This window comes from Pelodiscus sinensis, chromosome 3 (genome assembly GCF_052426305.1).
Source record: "Pelodiscus sinensis isolate ZL-2025 chromosome 3, ASM5242630v1, whole genome shotgun sequence".
Classification (NCBI taxonomy): domain Eukaryota; kingdom Metazoa; phylum Chordata; order Testudines; family Trionychidae; genus Pelodiscus; species Pelodiscus sinensis.
In genome coordinates this window covers 116,374,002-116,401,564 of record NC_143054.1, presented here as the reverse complement: position 1 = coordinate 116,401,564, position 27,563 = coordinate 116,374,002, and the positions used below count along the sequence as shown (strand labels likewise).

The 27,563-nt window shown below is 41.1% G+C and overlaps 1 protein-coding gene across 8 annotated transcripts in view; it reads right to left on the bottom strand.

Annotated features, from left to right (window-relative positions):
* MAP3K4 (mitogen-activated protein kinase kinase kinase 4) overlaps positions 1-27,563 on the bottom strand; it is a 116,052-nt gene that overhangs the window by 56,905 nt on the left and 31,584 nt on the right. For 7 of the 8 annotated variants that reach the window (XR_016349224.1, XR_012902747.2, XM_075924567.2 and 4 more), the window contains 7 exons: positions 23,107-23,349; positions 14,622-14,768; positions 13,212-13,369; positions 10,800-10,916; positions 10,340-10,439; positions 10,152-10,235; positions 6,619-6,885 (listed from right to left, as the gene is read on the bottom strand). Coding sequence is in view for 6 of the 8 variants with exons in the window: in XM_075924567.2 (XP_075780682.2) it covers positions 6,619-6,885; positions 10,152-10,235; positions 10,340-10,439; positions 10,800-10,916; positions 13,212-13,369; positions 14,622-14,768; positions 23,107-23,349 (1,116 nt within the window). In the remaining 2 variants the exon portion in view is untranslated. The remainder of the gene's footprint in view (positions 1-6,618; positions 6,886-10,151; positions 10,236-10,339; positions 10,440-10,799; positions 10,917-13,211; positions 13,370-14,621; positions 14,769-23,106; positions 23,350-27,563) is intronic. The other variant, XM_075924570.2, reaches the window with a different exon arrangement.

Sequence of the window (27,563 nt, the reverse complement as noted above, 5' to 3'; positions counted from 1 at the left end):
ACTCTCCTAGCTGATGTTATCGCTACGAGAAAAAGCTACTTTCATTGAAAGGTGGAATAGCGAGCAAGTGGCAAACAACTCAAAAGGCCATCTCATGAGTGAGTCCAGCACAAGATTCAAGTCCCATGATGTGAGTCTCTCTGTGGTGGATAAAGGTTCTGTATCCCTTTCCAGAATCTCTTCACATACGGGGAAAAAACTGAATACCTCTGTATGGATGGATGTATCACAGCTATAGTGGCTAAGTGTACATTGAGGGAACTAATTGATATTCCTGTGTCCCACAGATGGAGACTATACTCTAGTATGTCCAATATCTCTGCCTTGTATGGATCCCGTGCTTGAGCTGAATTCCAGGCTTTAAATCGGGCCCAATTCTGCAGGTAAGTCTGTCTCCTAGAGTCGCTCAGGATCTCTGACTATGAGACAGCGCTATCTCGTTATTTGAGAGCCAACAAGCATTCATGCTTGCAGATTTAGTGTGTGGCATCTAGGATGTGGTATGCACCCTTTATCTGGGTCAGCAGCACTCATATCGGTGGGAACTTGTATGGGGGACGAGTCCTGAGTTGCAGTATGGTAGGGTACCAGATCTGTCTTGGCCAACTTGGGCTACCAGTATGACCCTTGCTGCATCCTGTCTGATTTTCAACGCCATCTGTTGTATAAGAGGTATAGGTGGAAACGCATATGCCAACGGAAAATGCCAGCGGACTTCAAATGTGTCCATGAGAGATCGTGGTCCAACACCTACCCTGGAACAGTACAGGAGGCACTGGGAGTTGGTGTGCATTGCAAACAAGTCCATTACTGGGTAGCCCCATTTCTTGAAAAGGTTGTTTGTGATGGATTTGTTGATTTCCCTTTCGTGGTTCTGCAGGAATTGTCTGCTGAGGGCATCCACTAATACAGGGTCCTTGCCCGGTGAATGCATTGCGGTAGGTGTGGTGATGTGTGTAATACACCATTGCCACAGTTTCATTGCTTCTGCACATGGAGGCGCAAGATCGTGCAGCCTGTCTGTTTAATGTAATATGTCATTGCGGTATTCTCCAACACTCTCAATGTCTTGTTCCATATGTGCTTGAGCAGTTGGGAATACGCTCGTCTGACTGCCCTGAGCTCCAACACATTGATATGGAGCCGGGGCTCCTGTTGTATCCATTGTCCCTGTAGTATCATGCTCCCCATGTGGGCTCCCCATCCCAGCAAGGACACATCTGTTGTGAGTGACAGATGGCACTGGTGCCTGAAACGGAAGCCCCATGCATACATTGCATACGTCTGTCCACCAGTCTAAGATGATTTTGACCTGAATGGGTACATGGAGTGCCTTGTGGATCGGGTGGTGTCTGGGCCAATACACAGTTTAGCCATGCCTGGAATGGCCTCATATGTAGTCAAGCATATGAGACTACAAAAGTGGATGTGGCTATGTGTCCGAGTATTTGCAGGCATGTACGTGCCGAGGTGCATGGGCAACTCTGTAACGACATGATCAAGTAGCGTAATCTTTCCCATCTGTGGATTGGCAATGATGCTATACCTTTGGTGCAGTCCAGCTGTGCTCCTATAAACTCCAGTGTTTGTGTAGGAATGAGGGAACATTTGTCCAAGTTCAATAGGAGCCCGAGCTTGTCAAATAACTGCCCTGTTGAGTGTAACGTCCGCTCCCTGTCCCCATACATGGGTGCCTTGATCAAACAGTTGTCGAGATATGGAAATATGTTTATGTGCTTTCTCCGTAGGTGTGCGGCTACCACGGCAAGGACCTTGGTGAATACTCTGGGTGCTGTCGACAGGCTGAAGGGAAGCACCCTGTACTGATAGTGAGAGTTCTTGATGGTAAACTTGAGAAATCGTCTGCGTGCCGGGTGAATTGATACATGGAAATATGCGTCCTTGAGGTCGAGGGTAGATAGCCATGCTCCTTTCTCCAAAGCAGGTATGATCTTTGCCAGCGTAACCATCTTGAACCTCTGATATTTGATGAACCGGTTAAGCGGTTCATCCACAAAGATCTAGGATGAGTCTCTGCCCCCACGGTTTCTTGACGATTAGGAAGTATTTGGAATAGAATCCCCTGCCTCTGTATCAGCTGGGTACTTCCTCTGTAGCACCAAGCTTCATGAGGCGCTGTGCCTCTTCCAAGAGAGCACTCTTGTGACAGGGGTCCCTGAAGAGGGACAAGGGAGCGAGGGGAGTTAGTGGAACTGCTGTGAACGGTATGCAGTATCCGGTTTGTATTATTTCTAGGACCCATTGGTCTGAGGTGATGGTCTTCCCTACTGTATAGAATTCAGTGAGTCTGTTCCCAAACGTCTGTTTGCCTAGATCTGCCTGCCCTGGAGGATTGAGGGCTACTATACCCTCAACCAACGTCTCAAATTTGCTGACGAGAGTTGGACCCTTGAGTTGCGGATGTTTGCTCATTTGATTGCCTTCGTCTAGATTGCCTCACAGGTCTCTTGTTCTCCTAGGGCCTTTGTTGGTGGTTATACCCTGTTGTTCTGAACCTTTGATTATGTTGTTTGTATTGTTTGTCAGATCTAGGCAGTTGAATCCTTAATGTGTGAAGCATCACCCTGGAGTCTAAGGGTGTGGAGCGATGAATTCATTGCCTTGGCAAAGAGTTTCTCTCCTTCAAATGGAAGGTCCTTGATGTTTGATTGTACCTTCTTGGGAAACCCAGACACTTGCAGCCATGCCATTCACCCCATGGACATGGCTGCTGTATCCACAGCATCCAACGCTGCTTGTAATGCTGTGCGGGAGATCAGAGAGCCTTCAATCACATTTGATTCAAATTTTCCTTTATATCATTCTGGCAGATACTGAATGAAGGAATTGAAGGTTTTGAATGTCTAGTGTGAATATTTTGCTAATAGAGACACGTAGTTAGCATTTCTGAGTTGTAGGGAGGCTGAATATGCCTTCTTCCCCATAGCATCAATCCTCTTTATCTCCTTGTCGTGACTCTGTTTTCTGGGGTACTGCTGTTGCTTACCCCTCTGACTGGCAGCTTCGACAACCAACGAGTTTGGGGGAGGGTGAGAGAATAGGAATTCAACTCCATAGTTGTTACATAGTGTTTATTTATTTTCTTGGAAGTCGATGGTCTCCCATATGGCCTTATCTGGGTCCATTAAGGCCTCGTTCATCGGCAGAGCCAATCTGGTGTGCTAAGTTAAGTTAAATATGCTGGTAAGCTTGAGCTTGTTCTGCGTCATGTCCGGGAGTTGTATCTCCAGGGTGTCCGCTACCCTGCGGAACAGGTCTTGAAACTTTCTATAGTCATCATCTCTAATTGGTGATGTGAGTGGACTGTGGTCATCCATCGTGGAACATGACATATTAGGAGGAATAAGAGAATCTTGTGTCACTTCTCTCATCGATGCCTCGCTGTCAGGGGTGGCTGAGCTATAGTTAGCTCGTCCCCGCATGTTCGTGTCAGCCGACTGAGCCCTTGGAATCTGGAGGGTTTGTTGCAGTTGCAATTGTTGGCTTCTGTAGGGTGCTCATGGGTCCCAATAGGGCCACTATGGTAGGAGCATTGAGGATACCCATTGTGCCATCTGCCAGTTCTGGGGTTGCTATTGTTGTGTTGCAACGTATTGAGGTAGTCTGCCTTGACCACTTATTTCTTCCTCATCATCATCGCTGAACCTGGCCGATCTGAGCGACGATGCTGCTGTGGAGGACAGGACAGAATCTCTAGATCTTGATGTGATGTCGGTACCGAATAGTGGTGAGCATGGTACCAATGGTACCACTAGATCCGCCTCGGTCATATACCTTGGTACCTGGGGTGGCAGTGGCATCTCTGTATAGTCTGCCCCTACTGGATGTATCTGTGTACTCGGCACTCTTGGGTGCACCAGTACCGATGGCATCGCTTGTCTGTCTGTGCATGGCATTCCGCTGCTTTGCAGCCTGCCTCCTTTTTTCTTTGTTGGTGGTACCGGCTTCTCCTGCAGTACCATCCACTTGTTCTGAGGTGAACCCGAAGCTTAGCCAGAGGCTCTATGCTTTACTTTGGGATCACTGGCTCTCTGAGCAGGATCCTTAACCTGCTTTATGCTGCCTTGTTCAGGGCAAGCATTGTTTGCCTCCTGGCCCGGATGTCTTTCACTGTTCTGTTGCAGAGCGTCAGCGGGGGACCTGGAGCGTTTCATACTGCGCTCCCGGTCCAGCTCTCTAATACATCTCTCCGTGGGAGTCATGGGAGTGCTCCTTTTCCCCTCCAACCCCAGGTGTAGTCGCTCTGGGAGGAGTTGACTCAGGCTGCAGGTCAGCCACCGTCTTTTCCATAAAAATAATTCTCCGCTGTAGATCTCTCATCCTTTTAGATCTAAGAGAAAGTTTTTGACAGTGAGGGCAATGGTTTATCAGGTGATCCTGCCCTAGACAGCAGAGACACTGCTCGTGCCCGTCTGCTGCTGATATAAATATGCTGTATCCTGTACGCCTCTTAAAGCCAGAAGGTGCTGGCATGCCAAGGTTTTTTTTTCTTTGTTTTTTATTTTTTTTGTTTGTTTTTTTTTGAGGCGCTGCGGGTGAGCAGGATACGGCAGTGGCGTGCCCGCTCCGCTTGTTCTTTATGTTTTGCGGCTTTTCCTCTGTTAATCTGCTGCTATATTCTTCTTTTCTTTCTGTCCTAAAAGGCTTTTAGGAAGACTGTTGCTACTACGACCAATGCCAGCAGTGGTTGAGAAGGAACTGAGGGAATGGCTGCCGGCACATGCCTAACTGTCAATCAGAGCGATTTGCGCAATAGCGCAGCATGCACCGGTGGCCAGTGATTGCTACTAAACATCTCCGGGCCATGTGCACAGCAGCTCTGACACAGCACGGGGACCCTCAAAGAAGAATCATGATTGCCACTCCATTCATAATGTACTTACAGAAATGTTTTCAGAACTTGTGTTTTTAATTTTCAATGAAAAAAGTATATAAACATTTCCCTACAGTTTAGAATATAGAAAGTGTGGAAGATTTAGTAGGGTTTCACACATTGCTTTAATTTTTTTTACTTCCTTAAAGCATAACCTTCAAACAAATCAATATACATAAAAAAATAATGGTAGACAATTTCCAAATCAAATTCTGTCTCTTGCAATTTTCTTGAAGAAATAAATACTAACTTTAAACAAGCCTGATGTTTTAAAATAGCTATTAAAAAATTATAACCAGGACTGCAGAGAGACTAGATTAGCTATCATTAGTGTATGCTTATCACTGAGCAGTCTGTAGCATTAACTAACAGCAATGTCCACGGAAGAGGAATTTTAACACTTAACTAGTGGGAAGCCTGAAAGCATTTCAAAGCTGGTTTGGGAGGTAAGAGAGAGACACAGCATAAGGGAACTGAATCAAGGTAGGGATGTAAGGAAGTGTAAAGAACATATGGCTCTGCTGTTAGGGGTTGTGGGCAACAGGGGAAGGGAAATCTTGTCTCAGAAGCAGAGAGAATGGTGGAAGGGATCCCCAGCTGGCTGAGTACAAATGGGAAAATGTCTTCCTACAGATATTAGGAATTCCTGTATTTAAAAATTCACAAGGTTCCTATCACTTTTGCATCTACACTTCACAAATACAAATTAATACTATTGTACATACACCCAGTGAGACAGTGAAGTATTAGTTCAGTTTATGGATGACAGCAACTAGTCAACCACCCGATAAGCATGTGCTTATCGGATAATTGAGTACTGACTCAACTTGTTGCTTTCCCCTGACCCTTGCTGCCCATCTATTAGAGAGAGGCAGCAAAGCGGGGGGGGGGGGGGGAGGAGAGGGGAGGAGCTGGTGCTTGGAGGAGTAGACTTAAAAGCCAGCTCCCCCCAGCACCATCTCTGGGGAAAGCAGGGAAGACAGAGGGTCTTAATACATTTAAAAGGCAAAGCTGCAACTGGGAGATAAGGGAAAACCCCACTGTGGCTCTGCAGGTTAACTAATCAAGTACTCGATGGAAGATCCATCAATAATTCAATTAGCTGATTACCAACAATATAACATTCCTAGTTCAGTTTCTATAAATGGGGAACTGCCACACAGATATTAAAGCCAAGATTTTCAAAAACGGGTACCTAAACTGGACACACCTAATTAAGTAGCCTGAATTTGAAAAATGCTGAGCATCCAGAAGCATCTACTAAAATCTAATTTGAGGCATTCATTTTATTAATATTTTGGAATAAGTGATTTGCCCAGCATCAGAAGTAAACTGGCCTCATGACTCAATGCATTCAAAATAAAGAGTTCACAGGATAGGATGATTTTTTTTTGCTAAAAACAAAACACTCAGTTTTACAGTACATCTAACACTGAGCAGCTCTAATGTGGATACTTTATTAATTCTCTTAATAGGGAAGAAATTTTTTTTGTAAATAAGAATGCTGCTTTCAAAAAGAGGCTCATGTTCAAGTCCTGCAATGACATACTTGAGATAAAACATAAAATCAAGAACATTTTAAAATTATAATCCTTGATTACTATTTATTTCCAATACATCTTAGACACAGATGGTAGAATGTTCGATTTAACATCTACGATCATTACTTCAGAAGCACTTCACCTTGAAGAAAACGTAGACTATATAAAATGGAAAACATGTACCTGCATACTACTTAAGGTATCAACAGTTTCCACCTGAGGCACTATTTTGATTTGCTGTCCTTCCCATGTGCTCCAGCTGTCATCTAATTCAAGATCTTTATCACTATACTTGGTCATCAATAAGTAGGCCTCATATGCAACCTCCTCTGAATCTTTAGAGCAATCTTTTCCTGCAGCTGCATTTAGCAGCTGTAAAATTACAGATTTTTCCCATGCAAGATTATCTGGGACAAACACGTGCAAGTTTTCAAGTCCAGGGATTTGCACCTGCAGAAAGAATAAAATGACATTCAGCAAGCAAGACTACACACTACCACTCAGCTTCTCAATATGTTGCACATGCAGCAGAGTCTGCTTAAAATGGTCATTTTAGTTCTAGACATAGTAAGGGTGTTAAATTTAGATTAATCAACTAAATTGAAAGTTGATGAATAGCTGACGCAAATTACGATTAGTTGATATAGGCGCCTACGCCTATCAGCTCTTGCTACATTTCAAAGTATAAAGCGCCGCAGGGAGCACGGCCAGAGGGAGACTTGAGCAGTCTGCCATTGGCCCCGCGCTCCCTGCTTTTGAAATATACAACAGCCCTCCTGGAGCTCTTGTACATTTCAAAAGCAAAGTGTTGCCAGGAGCATGGGGCCAGCAGGGGACTGGTTGAGTCCCCAGCTCACCCCAGGCTCCTCGCAGCATTTCTTCCCCAGTTCCTCATTGCACCCCTGCCCCTTCTCCCCAGGGAGAGAGGGTGCTGGGGGGGAGGGGGTGGGAGAACTGGATTTTAAGCCAGCTCCCCCCAGCACCAGCTCCTGCTCCCCCCCCCCCCTTGCTGCTTCTCTCTGATAGAGGCAGCAAGGTGTGTGGGGGGGAAGGGGGGAGGAGTGACTAGTCAATTAGTCTCTTACATCCCTAAAGCATATCCCCCTTTTAATAAGTATAGAAAATATCACTAAGCTGGTAACACCTCTAGGAGCACAGCCATTTCAGCACTAGCAATATACCCACTTTTAAACACCATCCATTATGGTGACTTATGTGTTAAAAAGCAAAAAACACACGAAGGATGGTGATGCTACAACAACTTACAATACAAAGCTGCTCCCACACAAATCTTCAAGCAATTATTTTATACATATTTAAAAAGATGTCCCTTCCCAATGTTAAAATCACTATAAGGAACAAATAAGTAAAAAATGTTATGACACTAAAAATTGATTCCCTTCTGTTTGAAAATAGAACATTTTTTTAAAAATTAGGGGAAGTTCACTCAAATTCTGGAACTAGCAATATAAACTTTCCTTGACAGCCCATGACAGAAACATACACTGTCTTAGCATAAAAGGAGTGATCAAATCAATGACTTGCCTCTCTAGTTATTGCTGACACTAAATTTACAGAAATTAATTTATTCTGAACTCTTGTGATAGCGTCCAAGGACAGATTTCCATTTTAAATAAAGTATTATTTAAGGAATATTACACAAGTACGTTTTTTATTCTTAAAAAAATGGCGCCACAACTCTTTTTATTAAGTTAGAAAATAGCATTGGCAGGAGTTACATATAATGTAGGGCAACTCAACGTGTGGCTCATCTGCAGCCGATGGTGCGGTTTGGGTTTACGTGGGGCTCAACAAGCGACCCGTGGGTGGGAGCCAAAACAAAAAAGTAGTCAATATAATGGTCTTCTGTTAATGTGTTTTAGTAGTTAAATTCCTGTCATTTCTCATTAAAAGTACTGTCATATGGGTGGAAATCAGGTAAATATTGCATTTTATTAATATCAAAAGAAAGGACTTAAATGGGACCTCTGTGTTGTGTAGTCTTCCTTTAATCTTTGTATTATGTCAGTCAGCGTGAAAGAAGCTATTTGCATATATATTTGCATGTAAATGCAATCACACTTGAGTTGTAGCCCCCGGCATTTGCTTCTAAAGTTGAGTAGCTCTGATATAATGGATCTCACACCTTAAGGCAATTTGTATACAGGAAAGAGCAAAGTCTCCAAGGATGATGCTATTCAAGTGCCCAATGCAAGTGAATTCTCTCTTCCCTCTTGTACATCATAAAAGCAATCTTCACTGATTATTTTTGACTGCTGCCTCTCACTGGCTACAATATAATAAAATGCTTAATGGCAGAAAACCATGAAAGTTAGCTATTATGAATAACCCATTTTTAAAGTTACCTCACTCAGCCATTTACATTTTTTTCACATTTTCTTTTCCCTCTCTTTATCATGATCCCTTAAGGGGTTTGGGACCTCATAATGAGGTCTGAAAATTCTGTGTTTAATTTTGCTTGCTTCAATGCCTTCTACCCCCTAGCCTTAACATCTCAACGAGCAGTCTTTTAGCTGCAGAAGTGACAAAACTCAATTCAGAATTTCTCAGGCCCCATCAACACTAGTTTTCCTGTGCAAGAAAACAGATTCTATACAAAGCTTTTACAAACAAGGCTGCACTGGCTGGAGTGTAACTAAACATTTAAATAAACTCAAGATTATTTTACTAATTTTTCAGTTTTCAAAATTAAGCCCACACCCTTTATCACATCTATATTTACACAAATCATTTTAAACAACTCTGTTTACACTAGTTTCCTGGCACTGAGGAAACCAGTACAGGAGAGACCCTCAGTACATCAATGCCTCCCCATTAAGAAGAAGCAGCACTGCAAAAGTTCATTTAAGGAACTCTTAATACCCTAAACCCAACTCCTTAGGCTAAATCTGATCTCTGTGACAAAGCTACATTGAAATACTACACTCAACATTTCTAAATGTTTCTTAATTTTACAATTTAAGCCAATTTGATCTGAGAATGGAACAAAACTTAAAACTACAAGGCTGTTATTGATACTACAGAAATAAAGGAAGTTTTTGAAAAACTAATTACAGGTTGAACCTCTCTGGTCCGGGACTGTGTGGTCTGGCAACATCTCGACCACGGATGTTGCTGGATCAGAGAACTCCAGTGGCTGGGGATCTGGCAGCCAAGAAAGGAGCCAAGAGGCCAGCACCAGGGCTAGCAGTGGAACCAAGCCAGAGGCAGGGTGCAATAAGAACATAAGAGAGCTGGCAGCATGAAACCCAGCCCAGCAGTGGAGCCAGCCAAGGAGCATGGAGCTCTATCCACAGCTAGGACCAGGGCTGGACCTGACAGTGCATCCTAGCCAAGGGTGAGCAAGTCTGGGTGAGAGCAGCCAAATGAACCCAGGTCTCCTGAGGCCTTGGCTAGCAGACCTGCCACTGTATCATTCCTTCTTCCAAGTACAAGATGTCCCAGGAATACAGACTGGAGATTTGGCTCAATCTTGTAGATTATTTGAAAGTTGCTGCCGCTCACACAAATACTGGTGATTTTAGAAAAACTGCACTTCCAAAAAACAAAAAATTAATTCAATTGCTACATTTCAATTCTAAGTTGATACTACAAATTCAATGAGAAATAGATGCACTTAAGTCACATACAGCTTCATATTGGATACCCTGTTTAGCATTAAGCAAATAAGTGTCATGACTCTAAATGGATTTTACCTTCACATACTGTTTTGTTTTCAGGACATTCAGGAACTCTCGCACAGGGACCGACAATGTGAATTCTGCTGCTATTTCAAGGTCCTAATGACAGTTATAAAAAAAAAAAATCTTTACTGAGTTGAAGTTTAAGCAGAGAAATAAAAATAAACATGAGTAAGTTTGATCAAACACCATTGTTACTTTACCTTCCTTAGCATCTTAGCAAAGCCAAGAGCTTTGGATGCCCTCTCTCTAGCTTCATGAAAGAGCTCCTTCAGTGCCCGACTGGTCTCTATAACAGACCTCCTGTAATGTTGATTAGAAATAAGTTACTATATTTAAAATATAGTAGTCTGAAGAGAAAAATACAAGATAAATGTGCACAAGCAGCAAACTGAAATGAACTTACATTGCTCAGACACATTTGTCACAGACAAAAACACTGAGAGAACATTACATAAAATGCTTCTCATGCCATTAGCTATGATCAAGGTTATTAGCCATCATATACAGAAAACAAAGATTAATTACTAACTACAGACTGAAAATCGCAGATGGCTTGGACAGTTTGTTTTTATGTGCTTCAACAAGTTTAAACACTACAGTTTGTCTTTCAAAGGAATAAAGGACAGAATAAGAGAGACCAGATACTGAAGGCTGGAGTACCTGATTTCATCTGAAGCAGTACTGTCATCAGCACTGGCCCAAAATTCATCACAGCTGTCTTGCAGACCAGAGTCTAGAAATATTCCTGTAGATTTCAACAGCATTCCTGCAATATCACTGAAACAAAAAGAAATGGAGGGCAACATTACTTTCACTCATGCACTAATACTCCTTTTATTTCCTTTTTATTGCAATCTCCATCTCTGCATTTTGTGGAGTCTCCCCTTCCTTCCAGGAAAGAGTAAAAGCCCTGTAAGGCAAGACAGACCAAATAGGCTTACCACAGAAGGGGCCACCCCTGCTTTGGTCATTTAAACAGCATGCGTACCTGTTGGATTCTGCCACCAGAACTACTACAAAGTCTGCAGCAAGAGCGTGTCTCACTTTGACATAGAAGTCTATAGCTAAACAATGGCTGCTTGAGGGAGGAATTATGCTAGGCATCAAAAGCCTAGAAGTCACGTACCGAGCACAGTTAACCACAACAATGTGACAGCTAGAAGCAGGCATCCAGATTACAGACTGAGAGGGCTCCTCCTACAACTGGCGTCTCTGGACTATGTGATGTTATAGTAGTAATAAGAGAACTGGCAATTTTATAAATATGGCAGCAGTCATATCAAGAAATAATTGGGCATGACGAATTTGTTCTGACTCATGCATTCAAGCTGAATGGAAGCTACATAACTGTGGTACTTCTCTGGAATTTTAGCAGGTCTGAAACCTTTCCAATGACAAGTAAACCTTCCCAAATAAACATGTGACTGCTATACACAGTTTAAGCCATTTACATGGGAGGTGGACATGGGAGGTGGACAATCAGACTAGTTACTTTAATTGGCGAACACTCAGGAAACAGATATTTCCTATTAAACCAAGAAAATATTCTTCAGTTTTAATGGGGCAATCATAGTTGAAATTTGTTTAGGTGATTTCTAAGCCTACTTGTCCTGTACCTTAGAGGCATTAAAATGTCCATTGAAGGTCATATACTAGGCTCGACAAATAATGCAATCTACTCGCCTGTGGCCCATGGAGGCAGTGGGGAGCCCCAGGCAGGTTCCCCTGCTTGCCCCACAACCCCGCATGCTGCTGAGAAACTTGGCTGTGGGGTGCAGATTCAGACTAAGGATGTTAAGTATCAGCTAATTAAGTATAGGGCTGTTGCTACACTTCAAAAGGAGAAAGTGCCAAAGCCCGGAGTCAGCTGAGAAACCCCCATGACTCCAGGTTCTGGGTAGCACTGCGGCTTTGAAACACCGTGAAGGCATGTCAAAGCAGCAATGCCGCATGGAGCCCAGGGTCAAATGGGGAATCCCCAGCTGATCCCGGGTTCCACATGGCATACCAAAGCGGCAGCACTGTATGGAGCCTGGGGTCAGTCTACACGTCAACACTATTTCCGAATAACTAGTGTTATTCCAAAATAACTTAGTCCATGTCTGCACAACAAGCAGTTATTTCGAAATCGTGTCAAAATACTATCAAGCTGGAGGACTTCTTACTCCAACTTCTGTAACCCTTATTGTATGAAGAATAAGGGAACTCAGAGTAAGAGTGATCTATTTCAAAATAAGTGCTGCGTAGACACTCCCTATTTCAAAATAAAATATGCAATTGACGTATTTCAATTTGCATAGCTTATTTCAAATTAAGCCCTGCAGTGTGGACACACCCTCAGAGTCCCCAGCTGACTCGAGCTCCATGTGGCACTGCCGCTTGGAAATGCTGCAGGGAACACAGGGCCAGCGTGGCACTGCTTGAGTCCCCCACTGGCCCCGTGCTCCCCGCAGCGCTTTCGACTTTGAAGTGTAGCAACCTGTTGCTATTCTTCAAAGGGGGCAGTGCCTTTATTGACTAAATGAATAGTTGATGCAAATTGCATTGACTGTTCAATTAGCGAACTAATCAAAATTGTACATCCCTATGCCAGACAATGGAAATCTACAGAAGTCCAACCTGTATATAAAATGTAACCATGTTTCTTTTATAGTGAATTTAACTTGTACAAGTTTGAAATCTGAAAGCCCTCTATAGAAGGTCAATTTCAGTGAGTCACATACATTCAATTCACCATGTGTTGATGAGAACAATACTTTGGATAAAATTAGTTAAAAACAAGATGGCTACTTGAAATTGCATGAAGTAGAATCTATTGAGGCATTCAATTAAGTAGTTTCTAAAGTCCTATTTATAGAATTTATGTATTCTTTAATTTTTGGATCCTGGTTCTGCAATTAAAATAAATCTTGCCACAGACGATAATTCACAGAGAAAATTGTGCATGTGACATTATGTTCCAGACTAATAGAAATTACTTTCAAAGATCAAGCCCTTAGAATTAAGTATGACTCCAACTGGTCTAAATGTCCAGAATAAAACTGATTGGAAAAGTGTTTTAAAAATTCCTACCAGAATAATTTTCCAGCTTGAGCTTCACCTCCTCGTATATAAGGCGTAATTTCTTTGGTGAAATTCCATTCTTCCTCCAAGAGATTTTTTAAACTATGAGATGCTTGAGGTAACTGCTGTAGCATTTGGATCCAGCTTCGCATATAATCAAAATAAACCTGCAAGTGGGGAAAAAGAAATTTCGATTGTACTTGTTATAAAATTTGTAATAAGACGGGCCTAATTTTCACACCCACAAAAATTACATATAGCAACACAGAGAAGGAGGGAACTATCTATAATATTCTATTTGCTGCTGTAGAAAAGGTGTTATAAGCTTCTCTGCACAAAGTGTAATTTGTAGCATGAGAAGATGAATGATAAATAAATGAAATAATTTGGTGTATGTAAAATAAGTTTACCCCACCTCTCTATTTAAAATATTTGAGGTGGTTTACTTTTTTATATATTGTTTTAAAATTTTGTAAAATGAAAGACCCCGAAGCAGGGAAGAGGGTGGACATAAAACCTACTGAGACACACCAAAGGAATGATGCACGCACAGCCACACGCAAGAACCAATAAAAGCATGGGTAAAAAGTTTAGGCACCAGGCTAAATCTATCTAATGCCAGGGTTGGTACCAGGCAAACGTCCCAGGGGAGGGAGTTCCATAGAATGAAGCAAAAGCTCAGAAGGCCCTGCACCGCGTAGATGTCAGCCTTATCTCCATAAGTGGAGGAACATGGAGTGTAGCCTCCACAGGCGACCTTAATTCCTGGGCAGGTTCATACAGGAGATTCATAGAACACTAGAACTGGAAGAGACCTTGAGAGATCATCAAGTCCAGTCCCCTGCTCTCACAGCAGGGCTAAGCATCTTCTAGACCATTCCTGATAGATGTAGAAAGGAGGAGATGGTCCTTCAAGTACCCCGGTCCCAAACTATTTAACGCTTTGTAGGTCATAACCTTTGAGAAACATGCAAGGAAAGACTTTGTTATGAGTTCTAAGGCATGTGCACCACCAGTAGAAACACTTGCTACCATCTGAGGGAACTCTGCTAATCAGCTGGGCAACATTTGAATCTTTGAGTGGCCACCCAAGTGCTCAGCTTACAGAGAATACTGGTGTTCCCAGAGAATCTTGCTTCCACATGTGTCTCAATATCAGTATGCATAACTTACTCACAAAACTGTTTTCCTTGGCTTCTTCGTAAAATTTAACTTTTAATACAATATCCACTATTGCCTTTAAAAAATAAAAAGGTGATATAGGCAGGCTAGACACTTATTGGCTAAAGATAGGCAATCAGAAATAATCCCAAGGCCTAGACTCAGAAAAGTGCATACAAGATTTGTACCGATAAAACATCAAATACAGTAACCCATTTACCAGAACACCAAAAATAATTCTCTCTTTTTCCTACTCACCATTAACATTTTATGCAGGTCCTCTTCAAAAGAATCTATGTTGTAGTCAATCTTCTGTAAGTCATCTAACACCTCACGTAACATAAATTGATAATATTGCTTCATTAGCAGGCCACCCTTCAGGACCTCTTTACACTCCCTTGCTAGCTGCAATGGAAGAGACCACAAACTGCAATCAATCTGCTATTCTCAAATTTCCTCTGAAATTTGGGAATTAAAGTTTAACTTGCTTAAATAATAAATGTGACATTATTGTGTTTCTCTGGCTTTCACAGACTAGGTGGATTGTTCCTGTATCTCATAGAAAGCTTTGCATATGCTCTCCTGAATTGCGGAACTGCTGCTGTAATTCCACTCAGCAAGTTACTGCATGTAGAAATGGCAGCAAATGCTTAAAATTTTATTTTTGCTATTCAGAAAAGTCATTGTATGCAAGTGACTGAATAGCTTGAGATTTTATATTTGGACTGGTGTTTCACACATTTAGTTCAATGGTTTAAAATCTGCAGCAAACAAGTAGTAATAGGTCATCTGACACTTGCAGTTGCTTGGAGGTCTATGTAAAAAAATTACTAAACTGGTCTTGGTCATGTTCCTAGTAGGCAGGTAACACAAAACAACTAACAAGGACAGGCATTTTGTTTTGGAAGTCTGGAAGAAAAAGCCACGGACTGAATGAATAATCTGCTTATACACAGAAATGATCACTTTAGGTTAAGACACTGGCACTGGCTGGCCATTCCATACCTACTCTAGGAAGCACAGGCTTTTAAACAGTATGACACTAGAGGCGCACAATAGAGATCAATCATACTTTATCTTGACTATCTCTCTGCCAGTGTAACAGGAATTTTTCCTTCCCAAAACTATTACAGGTTGGACCTCCCTAATCTGTCACCCTGCTTGCTGGACCAGAAGTGGTCAATTCCAGCCCCACTGCTGACAAACTCCAGGCTCTCCTGGGGTCTGTCAGCAGACCCAGCCAAACATCCCTCCTGGCCAATAGGCTCTGCTACTGGCCCCATCCTGGGGCTCCCTGGCTAGTCCTGGGGCTGCAGTGCTCCCTGGCTGCTGCTCTCTGGCCAACCCCAGCCATCTGGCTCCACTCCTGGCCACTAGCCTCCCAAGGGTCTCTACAACATCTGTGGTCCTGCTAGACCGGAGAGGTTCAACCTAACATCCACCTATAGGTCTAACGATGCATCACTTTCCTCAAGCACCAATTTCATTATATTTAAGTTTGGGGTTGTTGTTTTTTTAACTCCATTTAAAATGTTACAATGTTTTGATTTTCTTTTTGAAAAAAGAAAGCATCGGAACATAGAATCCCAGTGTATGAGAGGCTTTAACACAAAAAGTCACACCTTGCATTCTTATTATTATTATTATTAGTCAGCACAGCCAGACCTCAAGCCCATTATGCTAGGTGTTGAACAAATCCAATAAAAAGACAATCACTAACTCAAAGAGCTGAAACAAATAATCACTTACTGATGGGCATTATCTACAACTTAAAAATTAGATCAACCTAGCTTCATCATTCAGGATTGTGAAAAATGTTGTGCCTGAGTGCCATGTACCATCTACCCTTAGAATAGATTCACCTAGGTCAATGGAAGAATTCTGCCAACCTAGCCTCAGAGAGATGGATTAACTACACTGATGGAAAAACTCCTTCCACAGACATAGGTCAATGGAAGAATTCTGCCAACCTAGCCTCAGAGAGATGGATTAACTACACTGATGGAAAAACTCCTTCCATAGACATAGGAAGTATTGATACTATGGTGCTACAGTGGCACAGCTGCCGTGTGGCAGTTGTTGACATGTTCCGGTGTGAACTACACTAGTCATATTTTACAGACCTGGTATATTAAAAAAATATATACTGTTGTGGAGAAAGAAAAATAGGTTGTGCTGATTCTACAAGTGCATCAAATGCAGCTCAGTTTCAGGTCAGTTTCAGCAGCAGCTGAATCGGGGAAGCCGGGCGCAGAGCAGCTCCAATTGTCCGGCTGCTCGGAGCACTTCCGGGTTGCCGATGGTGCCGGACCATTGGATGCCGGACCAATGGAGTTTTACTGTAATAACTATACCTTGGAGATTATTTAGGTTAAAAGAAAAGTAACTGCATAGTTTACTACAGGCCTATGGGCCATTTGTTAAAATTATGGCCTTCAGATTATAGTTCACAATTAGAAATAGCTCGGTTACCAATGTTACCACTTTATAATGGCCTTTCTAGAAATTGTTAATAGCTGTTTCCATCAAGCCACATACAATATTTTATATATTTTAATGTTTAATTCCTTTTTTTTCATAGAATTTTAAGGAGTTGAATCAAAAATAAGCACTGAATTGAAATATTTAGCTTTATCCAAGATACTTGTGCGACAGCTCTAAAACTAATGCAGCCATTTGGTGGAGTTTTCCAATAATGCAGCTTTTACACATAAATCCAGTGAAGTATCCATATTATCCACAAAGATATTAAATATACTGCCCTCGACATACTATTCACTGAAACACTGTACCTATTCCATAATGTGATTCAAAGTTATGAAGAGTGATATTGCAGATACATATACGCAGGTCAGTTTTTTAATACAGGTAAACTACAAATCAAAAATCCTATTCTGTATGACAGACTACTATGCCAACAACATTTCATTTAAAAAAAAAATCAAACTGATTATTCATTCCTAAACCTTACCCAGGCATCTAATCCTACTATATGCAAAAAACTATTTATACTCCACAACAGAATAAGGATGTTAAATTGTGTTTAATCAGCTAATCAAGTAGTCGATACTGGGAGGAAGTGCAGAGCCACAGCAGGGTTAGTTTCTGGCACCAGGAGCTAACACCACTGCAAATCTGCCTTTTAAATGAATTAAGAGCTGGGCTACTCAACTAGTCACTTACATCCCTAGAACAGAACAATTAAATACAAGTAGACGTTACGGTTTTATTTTTTTTTAAATTGCAACTAAGGTAAAGGTTGTACGTAGGAGCTGACAGAATTTAAAAAAAGGAAAACAATAAGCACCTCCAAAAACATGGTATAAATTGTACATAGTGCTGTCCACTATGGTCCAATCTACACTGACCAAAAGTGTGGCTACCAATGTGGTTTCTCAGAGGAATAAGTACAGTGATTCAAGAATTCCTTTCTGAAGGCCATGCTGGACATATAATGTAATCTCCAAATTAGTATAGTCTACAGAAGTTTTATAATATGGTTATTTGTTAGAGATTTTCTTCCCCTGTAAGTTACACTTTTGTGACCAAGCTTTAACAAACTGGACCAAGCAATTTCCTAAGATTTTTAGACTCTCTAGGCGAAGTGACCAATCACCAGCTTCAAAGGTTAACCTCTCCATTCAGCTTGACTTTCTTTAAATAGATTCCTCCTTAGTCCTTAAACAGATTTGTGGAAAACACTAACTGAATGGGGGCAAATACATGGAGAATCGACTTTAAAAAAAAAATTAAGCGTAACTACTAGTTAATCATAAGGATCAATTTAAAACAGTCTGGGATGGCTACCAATTGCAAAATGTTTCATCCTAGAAACCTAATTTACAGCTACTGAATGCCCTCCCCCCTCTCTATTCCTAGTCAATCATCTGAGCCACACTATAAATTGCAGTGCATCCTGGCTCACCAGTGAAGGAGGAGAAAAAAAAACCTCTCAAAATCACAGCATTCCCCTAATAAGGCTGCAGAATCTGACTTGTCCAACCTGTAGTGCCTGAAAAGGTATGTAGGACCAATAGGTGGCAACCTTACACAATGAAGTGGGTTTTAGCCAAGAAAGCTCCTGACCTAATCGATTTGTTAGTCCCTTGGTGCCACAGGACTGCTCATTGTTTTCAAATCCTCCTTTTGAACATGTTTCTCTCTCTCATCCAGAGAAGTAGCCATTAAAGTTGTGCAAACAGGATTTTTTGGTTCAGTGGCAAAGCTCCTTTCCCTCCCCTCCCCCCCCCCAAAAAAAATTAAAAACCCTGAAAAAATACATTTTGGGTCAACTCAAAAAGTTTTTATGGTGAAATGAAAAACTTGGGAAAAAAATCATTTTGTTTCTTTGTGAGGAAGGAAGGCTGGAGGGTGTTATATTTTAAGAACATTAATGATGCAAACAATTTCAAATGGAAAAATTGCTGTTTGGGGGACAAAGGACTTAGACATTCAATATTGTTTTTCTTTTTCCACTTTGGACAAAAAAAATTCAGCAAATTAGCTAAGAATTTGTGAAATATATCAGTCAACCCAAATATAGGGTTACCAGATGGTTTAACACCCTCTCCACACACCCTTGCCAAAAACAAAAACCACACACCACAAAGAACCACTAAGTCCAGTTTGGGACCACACACTAATTTCCAATGCACCCACCCCTCCCCCGAGCCAAGCCCCGCAGTCTCCCCATCCCAGTGCACTCACCCCTACCTCAGAGCCAGGCCACCCAAAGCCCCCCATCCCAATGCACTTTCCCCTCCCCGAGGCAGACATCCCCAGCATAGGGAGCCCCTGCTCCAATCAAATCTCCCCCTCCCTTCCGCAGAGCCAGGCACGGAGGAACAATCTGACTTTTAAAGTGGCTGCTCCTGCTGCCCGGTCCAGTTGCCTCAGCTCACATTGTATAGAGCAGCAGGAAAAAAATACCAGGCCTCAGCGTGGCTGCCCAGAGGGGAACAGAGCAGGGCGGGCTGGGAGGAGGTGTGGGGAGGGAGGGGGGAGAACGGGATGCCGGGAAGCAGTGTTGGGGCAGCAGGGCTGTCCCACAGAGATCTGAGCAGGCGGGCGGGCAGCGGAAGCAAGGTTGGGGGCAGCGGGGCTGTCCTGCGGAGATCGGGAAGGGCAGGCGGCAGAACCAGGGCTGGCCGGGGAGATCAGGAGGAAGAGGAGGATGGGGGAACCAGCTGCTGGAAGCAGGGCTGGACGGTGGCAGCGGGGCTGACTGGGGGAGATTGGTGGAGGGCGGGGCTGACTGGGGGAGATTGGTGGAGGGCGGGGAACAGGCCACCAGAAGCAGGGCTGGACTGGGGAGAACAGGAGGAGAAGGGGGGGAGCCACATGCAGACCCTGGCAGACTAGTGAGTCTGGACAGGGATTCCATTTTGCCCTCCTCCCCCCCTCCCTCAAGTAGTTGCAAACTGCCTGGCAGGTAGACACACTCAGGCAGCGTGAGCACATCTACCAGCCAGGCAGTTCGCAGCTATGGACTGATACACCTAATTATAATAAAACTTCCCCATTTAGAAAATACCAGACATTTTATATGTCTGGTAATTTCTCAATTTGTTTCCCAAACAAAACCCTCAAATACTGGACTGTCCGATACAAAACGGGACACCTGGCAACCCTACCCTTCCTTGCACCCTCCCTCCTAGCCAGATACACTAACCCCAATCTGCTCCTGCTCCCGCCTCCTGGAGTGCCCATGCGGCGCCGGGTCCCCCAAGCCCTGGCCCACGCTGGGTGGAGGATGCAGCCGGGTGAACCACTGAACATTTATTCATTTTTCATTCTTTTTTTAAAATATGCATTTATATTTGAGCTGCAAAAAACAGTACTGAAAAAAACAGGTTCCAACTAAAGTAAAAAGTTTGGGAAACCTTGGTCAAGCCAGCTTTCTATCCATCTTACAGTCCATTTATCCAATCCATATTCTCTTAACTTGCTGGCAAGAATATTGTGGGTGACTGTATCAAAAGCTTTGCTAATGCTGGCACTGGGGGCTTTGGGAGGACCAAAACCAACTTATTTGAATATTCATCACTTTGCTTAATGAATATGCAAATATACATTACTGGTCCTCCAAAAGCTCGTGAATGGATTTACTGGTCCCCGTGTCAAAAAGTTTGGGAACCCCTAGTATGGAGGGAGGCATCAAGTGGCCAACTCCCTGTCTAGGCTGGTCATGCCAGGCGCCATGCTGCTCTGGCCCACAAGTGCCCTCTCCTGCCCCCCTTCGTCTGTCGCCCTCCTCACTCCCCTGTCCGATGTGGCAGGGGAAAATTGTCCCCGCTGCACTTCCGTTCCAGGGAAACAGGATATACTGGACATTGCACATGTCTGGTATTTCCTTTTTTTTAAAAAAAAACGGACAAAGCCTTCAAATACCGGACTGTCTGGGTGAAAACCAGACACATGGCAATCCTTCCCAAACATACAGTTTTCAGCAACAGAAAGTTTAATCCAAAGGATTTCACCCAACTTTAGTAATCATGGCCCTAAGAGAGCAGGTTATGAATGCTGCCAGAACAGAACATCTGAAGCTTTAAATAGAAGGGAGGAAGGGGACAAAAATAGGGCTTTATCCAGTATCTAGCTACAGTGGACATGCAATTTGGGGGGGGGGGAACCCACCACCCTTTCAAGCCACAAAATAAGGAAACAATCTACATCCAGTGCATGGGAAAACTCAGACCCCTCCAGTGCATTATACACAATCTACAACCCATTCTGGAAAATGATCCCTCACTCTCAGAGGCCTTGGGAGAAAAGCCTATTCTTGCTTACAGACAACCCCCAAACCTGAAACATTCTTTCTGGTAACAATGCCACACAACCACATCAGAAGCCTTCAGGAACCCCGCCCTACAACCAAAAATGATGCCAACTCTGCCCACATATCTATACTGGCGAATAAATCACTGGTGCCAACAACATAAGCTACCAAATGAAAAGGTCATTTGACTGCTCATCCAGTAATTTGATTTATGCCATCAAAGCCCCACTGCTATATCTATATATATTGGACAAACTGGAAAGTCTCTGCGAGAAAGAATCAATGGACACAAATCAGATATATGTAAAGGAAACATACAGAAATCTATTGGGAAACACTTCAATCTTCCGAATCACTGTTTAAAAGATCTTCAAGTAGCTATCTTGTCACAAACCAGTTCTACTAGCCAGGTCCACAGAAGTATTGGAATTAGAGTTCATCCGCAAATTCAATTCACGTGCTAATGGACTCAATCGTGATGAAAGTTGGTTGGGACACTACCAACTTAACAGCCATTGAAGGTGCAAACAGCTCTTTGTGTACACTCTTATGTCAGGAAGGATACTATCTCCTTTTTAACTACCCACTCTTCAGATACTTACTGATTCCCTCTAGCTCCCTGTCTCCCCCCTTTCCTTCACCCCTCCCTTCCCCTCTCCTATTTATCTTGGGTGAGCACATCCTAAACTCATAATTCCAGTCATCTGAAGAAGTGGGCTGTGCCCACGAAAGCTCAAGATACCATCCACATGTTTTGTTAGTCTATATAAAGTGCTACCAGACCATCTGTTGTAACAATTTTTAGGTTTGTCTGCAGGAAGCAATGTCATTGTATCAGTAGGGTCTGTCAAGATCTAGGCTCTCTGGAAGTAGAGGGCCATAAAAGAGAACTTAAATAGGAAGTCATCTATGAAAAACCCAAAAGTTAGATGTTTACTGTAATTTTAAATGTTAACATCAATTTAAATCAAACACATACAAATTGGTTACAAAAAATAATTCCATGAAAGAAGGAAAAATGAGACTTGAGAACTTTATCTGATTTAGGGACATTTACTCTGTATACTTTGACATGTGATGTTGACTATTTGTGTTTTGATGGTTATAAAGGTTTAACTGTTTGTATCTCAAGACCTGTTGTCATTAAATAGTTGTCTGATCCCACCCACATAATTTCCAACAATGAAAATGTAAATTTAAAAAACCAAAATAATCTTTAAAATGATCATCATCTGTTGAAATGATAAAGATAAAAATTGACATCAGTCTTGCATACTTATCAGATTGAATGACATTGCCTGCCACCTCTTTGGCCAGTACTGAAGCAAGTCTCTGGCATCAGATACAAATGTGTTTGGCAACGAGGTTTGTTTTATTTTTTTCCTAGTCATGCTGCACTGAATGCCCAGGTTTTGCAGACGTCTTGAATTCACAAGAAAGAAAATCCAAAAGGAAAGTGAGGAAGCCAGTAAGTACAGGGAACGCCTTTGGATGGGGAGAGAAAAACAACTTGGAAAGCAGTGACTGGTCACTAGGCCTATTAACAGGAAGTAGCAGATAAGAGTTCATTGGTTCAGATTGTGGAATGAGGAGCAGGGAAAAAAGATCCAGATCTTCACACAATCATACTAGCTACACCTATATTCAAGACAACTGCTCCTAGACCTATTTAAACCTTATGCTAGACAAAGTCTATACCTTATAACAGAAGTGGAATGCTGTTTATTTACCTTTAATGGCAGATAATCCTTTAATCAGACATTTTGATTCTTGGTCATATGAATCAGAGAGGTATATGAGATCAGTCATTTCTGACATAAACCTCATTTCCACATGCAATTGAAAGCAATTTAATAGATGCATTATGTACTGTCATTTCTGTAACAAACTCTTTAAAACAATTAAACACATTATAATTAAAGGACAGAAAGTTTTTAATTAAAAAAAAAAACTCTTGAATCAAACCTGCTTAATACTCAAGAGAGATGGTTCTCCAGCAGGCCTTTGTTCCAACCTTAACTTGAGACATTCATGGATAACATTGAGAAGTACTCGGCAAAGGACCAAGAATGCAGGTTCAAAAGATGGTAAATCCATAGATTTCAGCTCCTCCATTGATACAGTGCTGCCTTTTGGCTCTGAGGAAAGTGAGGAATTTGACAACTGCACATAATCTGAACACAACAGGGGATCTGGGAATTCTGAAAACTGTAACAAAAAATAAATAAAATAAGTATTGTAACAAGGATTTTAAATAATGTCAGTTTAAGGATCAATTTTTAAAAGCTGCATACATGAAAAGAGATTGCTTTTAAGAGCCAGACTATTAATCCACTGTGATCTAGTTTACTGGAAAGTCTGCAATGCTATGATTTCAAATTATTTCTTTTAAAAAGCTAAAATCCAATTTCCACATAAAGCTGCCAGAGGGGGGACAAATAATTTAACAACAAGCACGGACATTTGAGAGTGAACAATCCAATCTTTTAATTTATTTCTAGGATCAGAAAATGATTAAACTGTTCAGTGAAGCAGAAGATTCTCAGTACAGAATTGCATATGAGAGTCTATAATAGTGTTAAACTTAACAGGACACAGGAACAGGTATTCAGATCATCCTAGAATAATTAAAGGTAATTTCAAGATTTAAGCTTTTTCAAAAAATGTTTTAAGTGTTTTTAGAAAAGCGAGGCGATACTAGGCTATGACAAGTTGTGAGCTATATCTGTATGGTAACGTTACCGTATTTCCTCCAACTGTTCTGGGGAAAGTGTGCAAAGCAACAAATAAGAATCATCACATAGCCAACCAAAAAACACAAACCAAAGCCCCCTTAGAAAATGTCCTCCTACAAAATGCTATATGTAATTAGCATATATTTGAATTATGCAAGTTAAACATCTATTTACTATTTAAACAGATTGCGTTCATCTCAATGATTTATGTAAGCACAGTTGAACATGCAAACTCAGAGGGATAGCAGTTTAGAAATCTGCCCTTTAGAGAGCATTGCACTCATATTAATGTCCTTGGAAATTGTGCATTATCCTAGGACAAAATTTATCCCTAAATACTTTAAAGTTTATAATAATCTATTCTAGTTTTTATATTGTACACATTAATGTGACATGTGAACATCTTCCATTGATTCATTAAGAGAGGACATTAGCATCTGTCAAATGTGGTTCTCTTTTTTCTTCAGTGCCAGACACACACACCACTGGGTTAAAGTGTTGGAGTAGGAACAGAAAGTAGATCAAATGATAAAGTGCAGTTATGAAAACTTTAAATATGCTATTTTTAGGCTCACCAACTAATAGAAAACTTGTTTATTTCTTTACACCCACATCCAAATTTTTGACATTCTGTTCCTACTGCATCATTCAAGCTCTGATTCCTCAGAACAGTCACACAGAATTATTTTGCTTTTGCATTTTTATTTTTGAATTGTGGCTTGTCTCTGTCAAACACAAAATACTTTTCCAGCAACATACTGGGTTCTCTGCTTTTTAGCAATGGCACAAAACTAGTTGGCAGGCATACATTCTAAAGGGACTTTGAAAAGCACGAACCTACTACTTCATAAAAAGTTCTTCAAGGTGAGTGATTGGTCAAATTCAAAGACAAAAAAAAGGTGATGAGGGCTTCTTTGCATTATATAAATATTTTAATGAGCACAGTTACATCCTGTGCATTCAATAGGATAGTAAGGTGACTCCTTATTTGGAACCTCCACCAACCCATGAGAAACAATAGGAGTAGTATGGGATTTCTATGTTCCAACCATCTATCCATTCCAACTTGAAGCTTCATTTTTTCCTCCGTATTCAAGGTTTGTCTCAGGTTATCATCCTCATTTTTTCCCCTCTAGGATGACCTGATTAAAAAAAACACCTTTACAGCCAGTCAACTGTTTCTCAAGCAAACCAGTAGCTTTAAACATGAACCCCTTCTCCTCCATTCAAAAGGTGGAATACGCTGGACAAAATCCTGACCCCACTGAAATTAGGCAGTTTTGCCATTGACTTCAATAGGATCAGGATTTCAACCACCTTCTCCACAGAACTCCCAGTCTCTGCTGAGATAAAAATCAAGAAACCAAGCTGTATTAATCAGCATGTACACAGTGATACAAAGTACATAACATATCTGCTTATTTATTTTATATGAAATTTTAGAAATATATTATTTATTTCAACACGACTCATTCATCCCGGAGGCTAGCTGCTCTGCTACTTAAATTGGTCTTTAAGGAAAAAAAAACCCTAAAAAAAACCACAACCAACCCCACAATTCAGGGTTTTTTAAATCAATCTATTTTCTGGGCCTTTAATGGAACCATAACAATAGCAGTGAAGGCTTTAAAACAGGACTTCTTCACTAGCAGTATGTCATTTGAACATTATTAAGGATGAATTTTACTGACCATATCCAGGTTAAAATTGTCATTTTAATATGAATACAGTTTTTTCCCAAACCTTTTGCTAACAATGTGTTTTAAGAGCTAAACTAGGAGAAAAAATAACCTAATGATACTGAAATTTCAACCTGGAATATAATTAGTTAGAATACTATTTTAGTGTGCAGGATGTTAAATTTTGAAAAAGAATTTTTCAAACAAGACTTTTTGTAATACTGAGGAACTATTTCTAGAAATACAGGATTAAACTAAAAATGGTATTTTCTAGCACTTAAGATAATATAGCAACACTTCCAAATACTGGAGACGTATTAAACACCTAAACTCCTATTAAACCACTTAAGATGCTCAATTTTCAGAAGTTCCAAGTAACCACAAATCATTCTCTGCAGACATTTTTCCCAAACACCTCTGAAATATTACACCATATGTTTAAATGCCAAAACATGGCCTTCTGGGTAAAATTTTCAATTGTGCCTTAAATTAATTAGAAGCCTTAGTTCCATACCCAACACGAGTGAGACACTTTCAAAAATCTGAATATAAAGCACTTAACTCTTATTGAATGTGGGACTTAAATCACTAGGGATATGATAACATAGTAGTTAAATACTGGTATCTGGCCTTGGTCAGCTGACTCAAGCTCACAGGGTCCAAGCTGCAGGGCTCCTAAAACTACAGTGTTGACATCTGGGCTAAGGCTGAAACCTATGCTCTTGGATCTCATAATGGGAGAGGGTCCCAGGACCCAGGCTCCCCCAAACCCAGATGTCAACAATAACTTTTTCAAGCCTGTAGTCCGAGTCCCACAATCCTAAATCAGATGACATGGGCCAGATACCAATGTTTAAGTGCCATTTAGCCATACCCTGAAGCATTTTTGAAAATTTTACCTCAGGTCTATAATTCTGAAATACATTTGAAAACGTTGGCCATAATGTTTAAGGTCCTGCTCTTACATGACTTTAATGCAGATGAAGCCTTTAATCTGCATAGAGCTAACTGTAATACTGGGGCATAAGTGTGATGAATATCTAACCTGTTTCATACTGTATATAAACATTTTTATTCAAACTTAATTTCCAGAGTTTTTAGATATTGTTTAAATTACGTAAACAATTCATTTTGAAAATGGGAGCGTTCAAAGAGAACAGATTTTTTTAAAAACAAAGCAAGTTTTTCAATAGGCACCAAAGTAAAAACTTCTTCATATTTTGTAAAAGTACATACGTATACTCAAGCACGCAGCCAATATATAAAAATACTTTAACACAAAGGTTTATAATGAAACACCAATGGTCTTAATTATTATAGCTTGAATGCCAATACTGATTTACAATAAGCCTCACCAACCTACAAAAGTAAACTAACAGATACAATTGTATAGTAGAACAATGTAAGGAAATTTGCATAACCACTGAAATACTTTAAAGTTTACATAACATACATATGCAATAGATCTGAAAACAAAGTACTACAAGGAAAACAGTTTCATTATCGTAAGTGTCCCTGTAGATTGCAGTGCTGCCACTGTCTCTATGGCTAGTCTACAAGGGGAAATTATTGTGGAATAGACTAGGATGTGAATTTAAAGGACCCTAGCTACTCTGCACTAACTCTACATGCATACAGTCTTACAGCACAATAGGAATGCCTTTGTGGTCATTACCTTAATACACTTTCAAAGTGTAATATGCTAATGTGCACAAAGGCACTTCTTGTGCACAATAAGCATGCCCACATGGGGAGTAAGTACAGAGCAGCTTTTGCGCACCAACTCTACACTATAATTTTTGTATAGACAAGCCTGCAGATTGAGACATCAATATTACAATATATAAAAGTGCACGTTAGTTACATTATTTTTGTCTTTTCAGTAAAAGAGAGAGAAAGTGAGTGAAATGCACCTGACAGCAGCCCTAATCAGCATTTTAAAAAAAATGTTTTAAAAGATCAGGACAATGGAGGCTGAATATAAAAGCTGGAGAAAAAGTTCATTAAC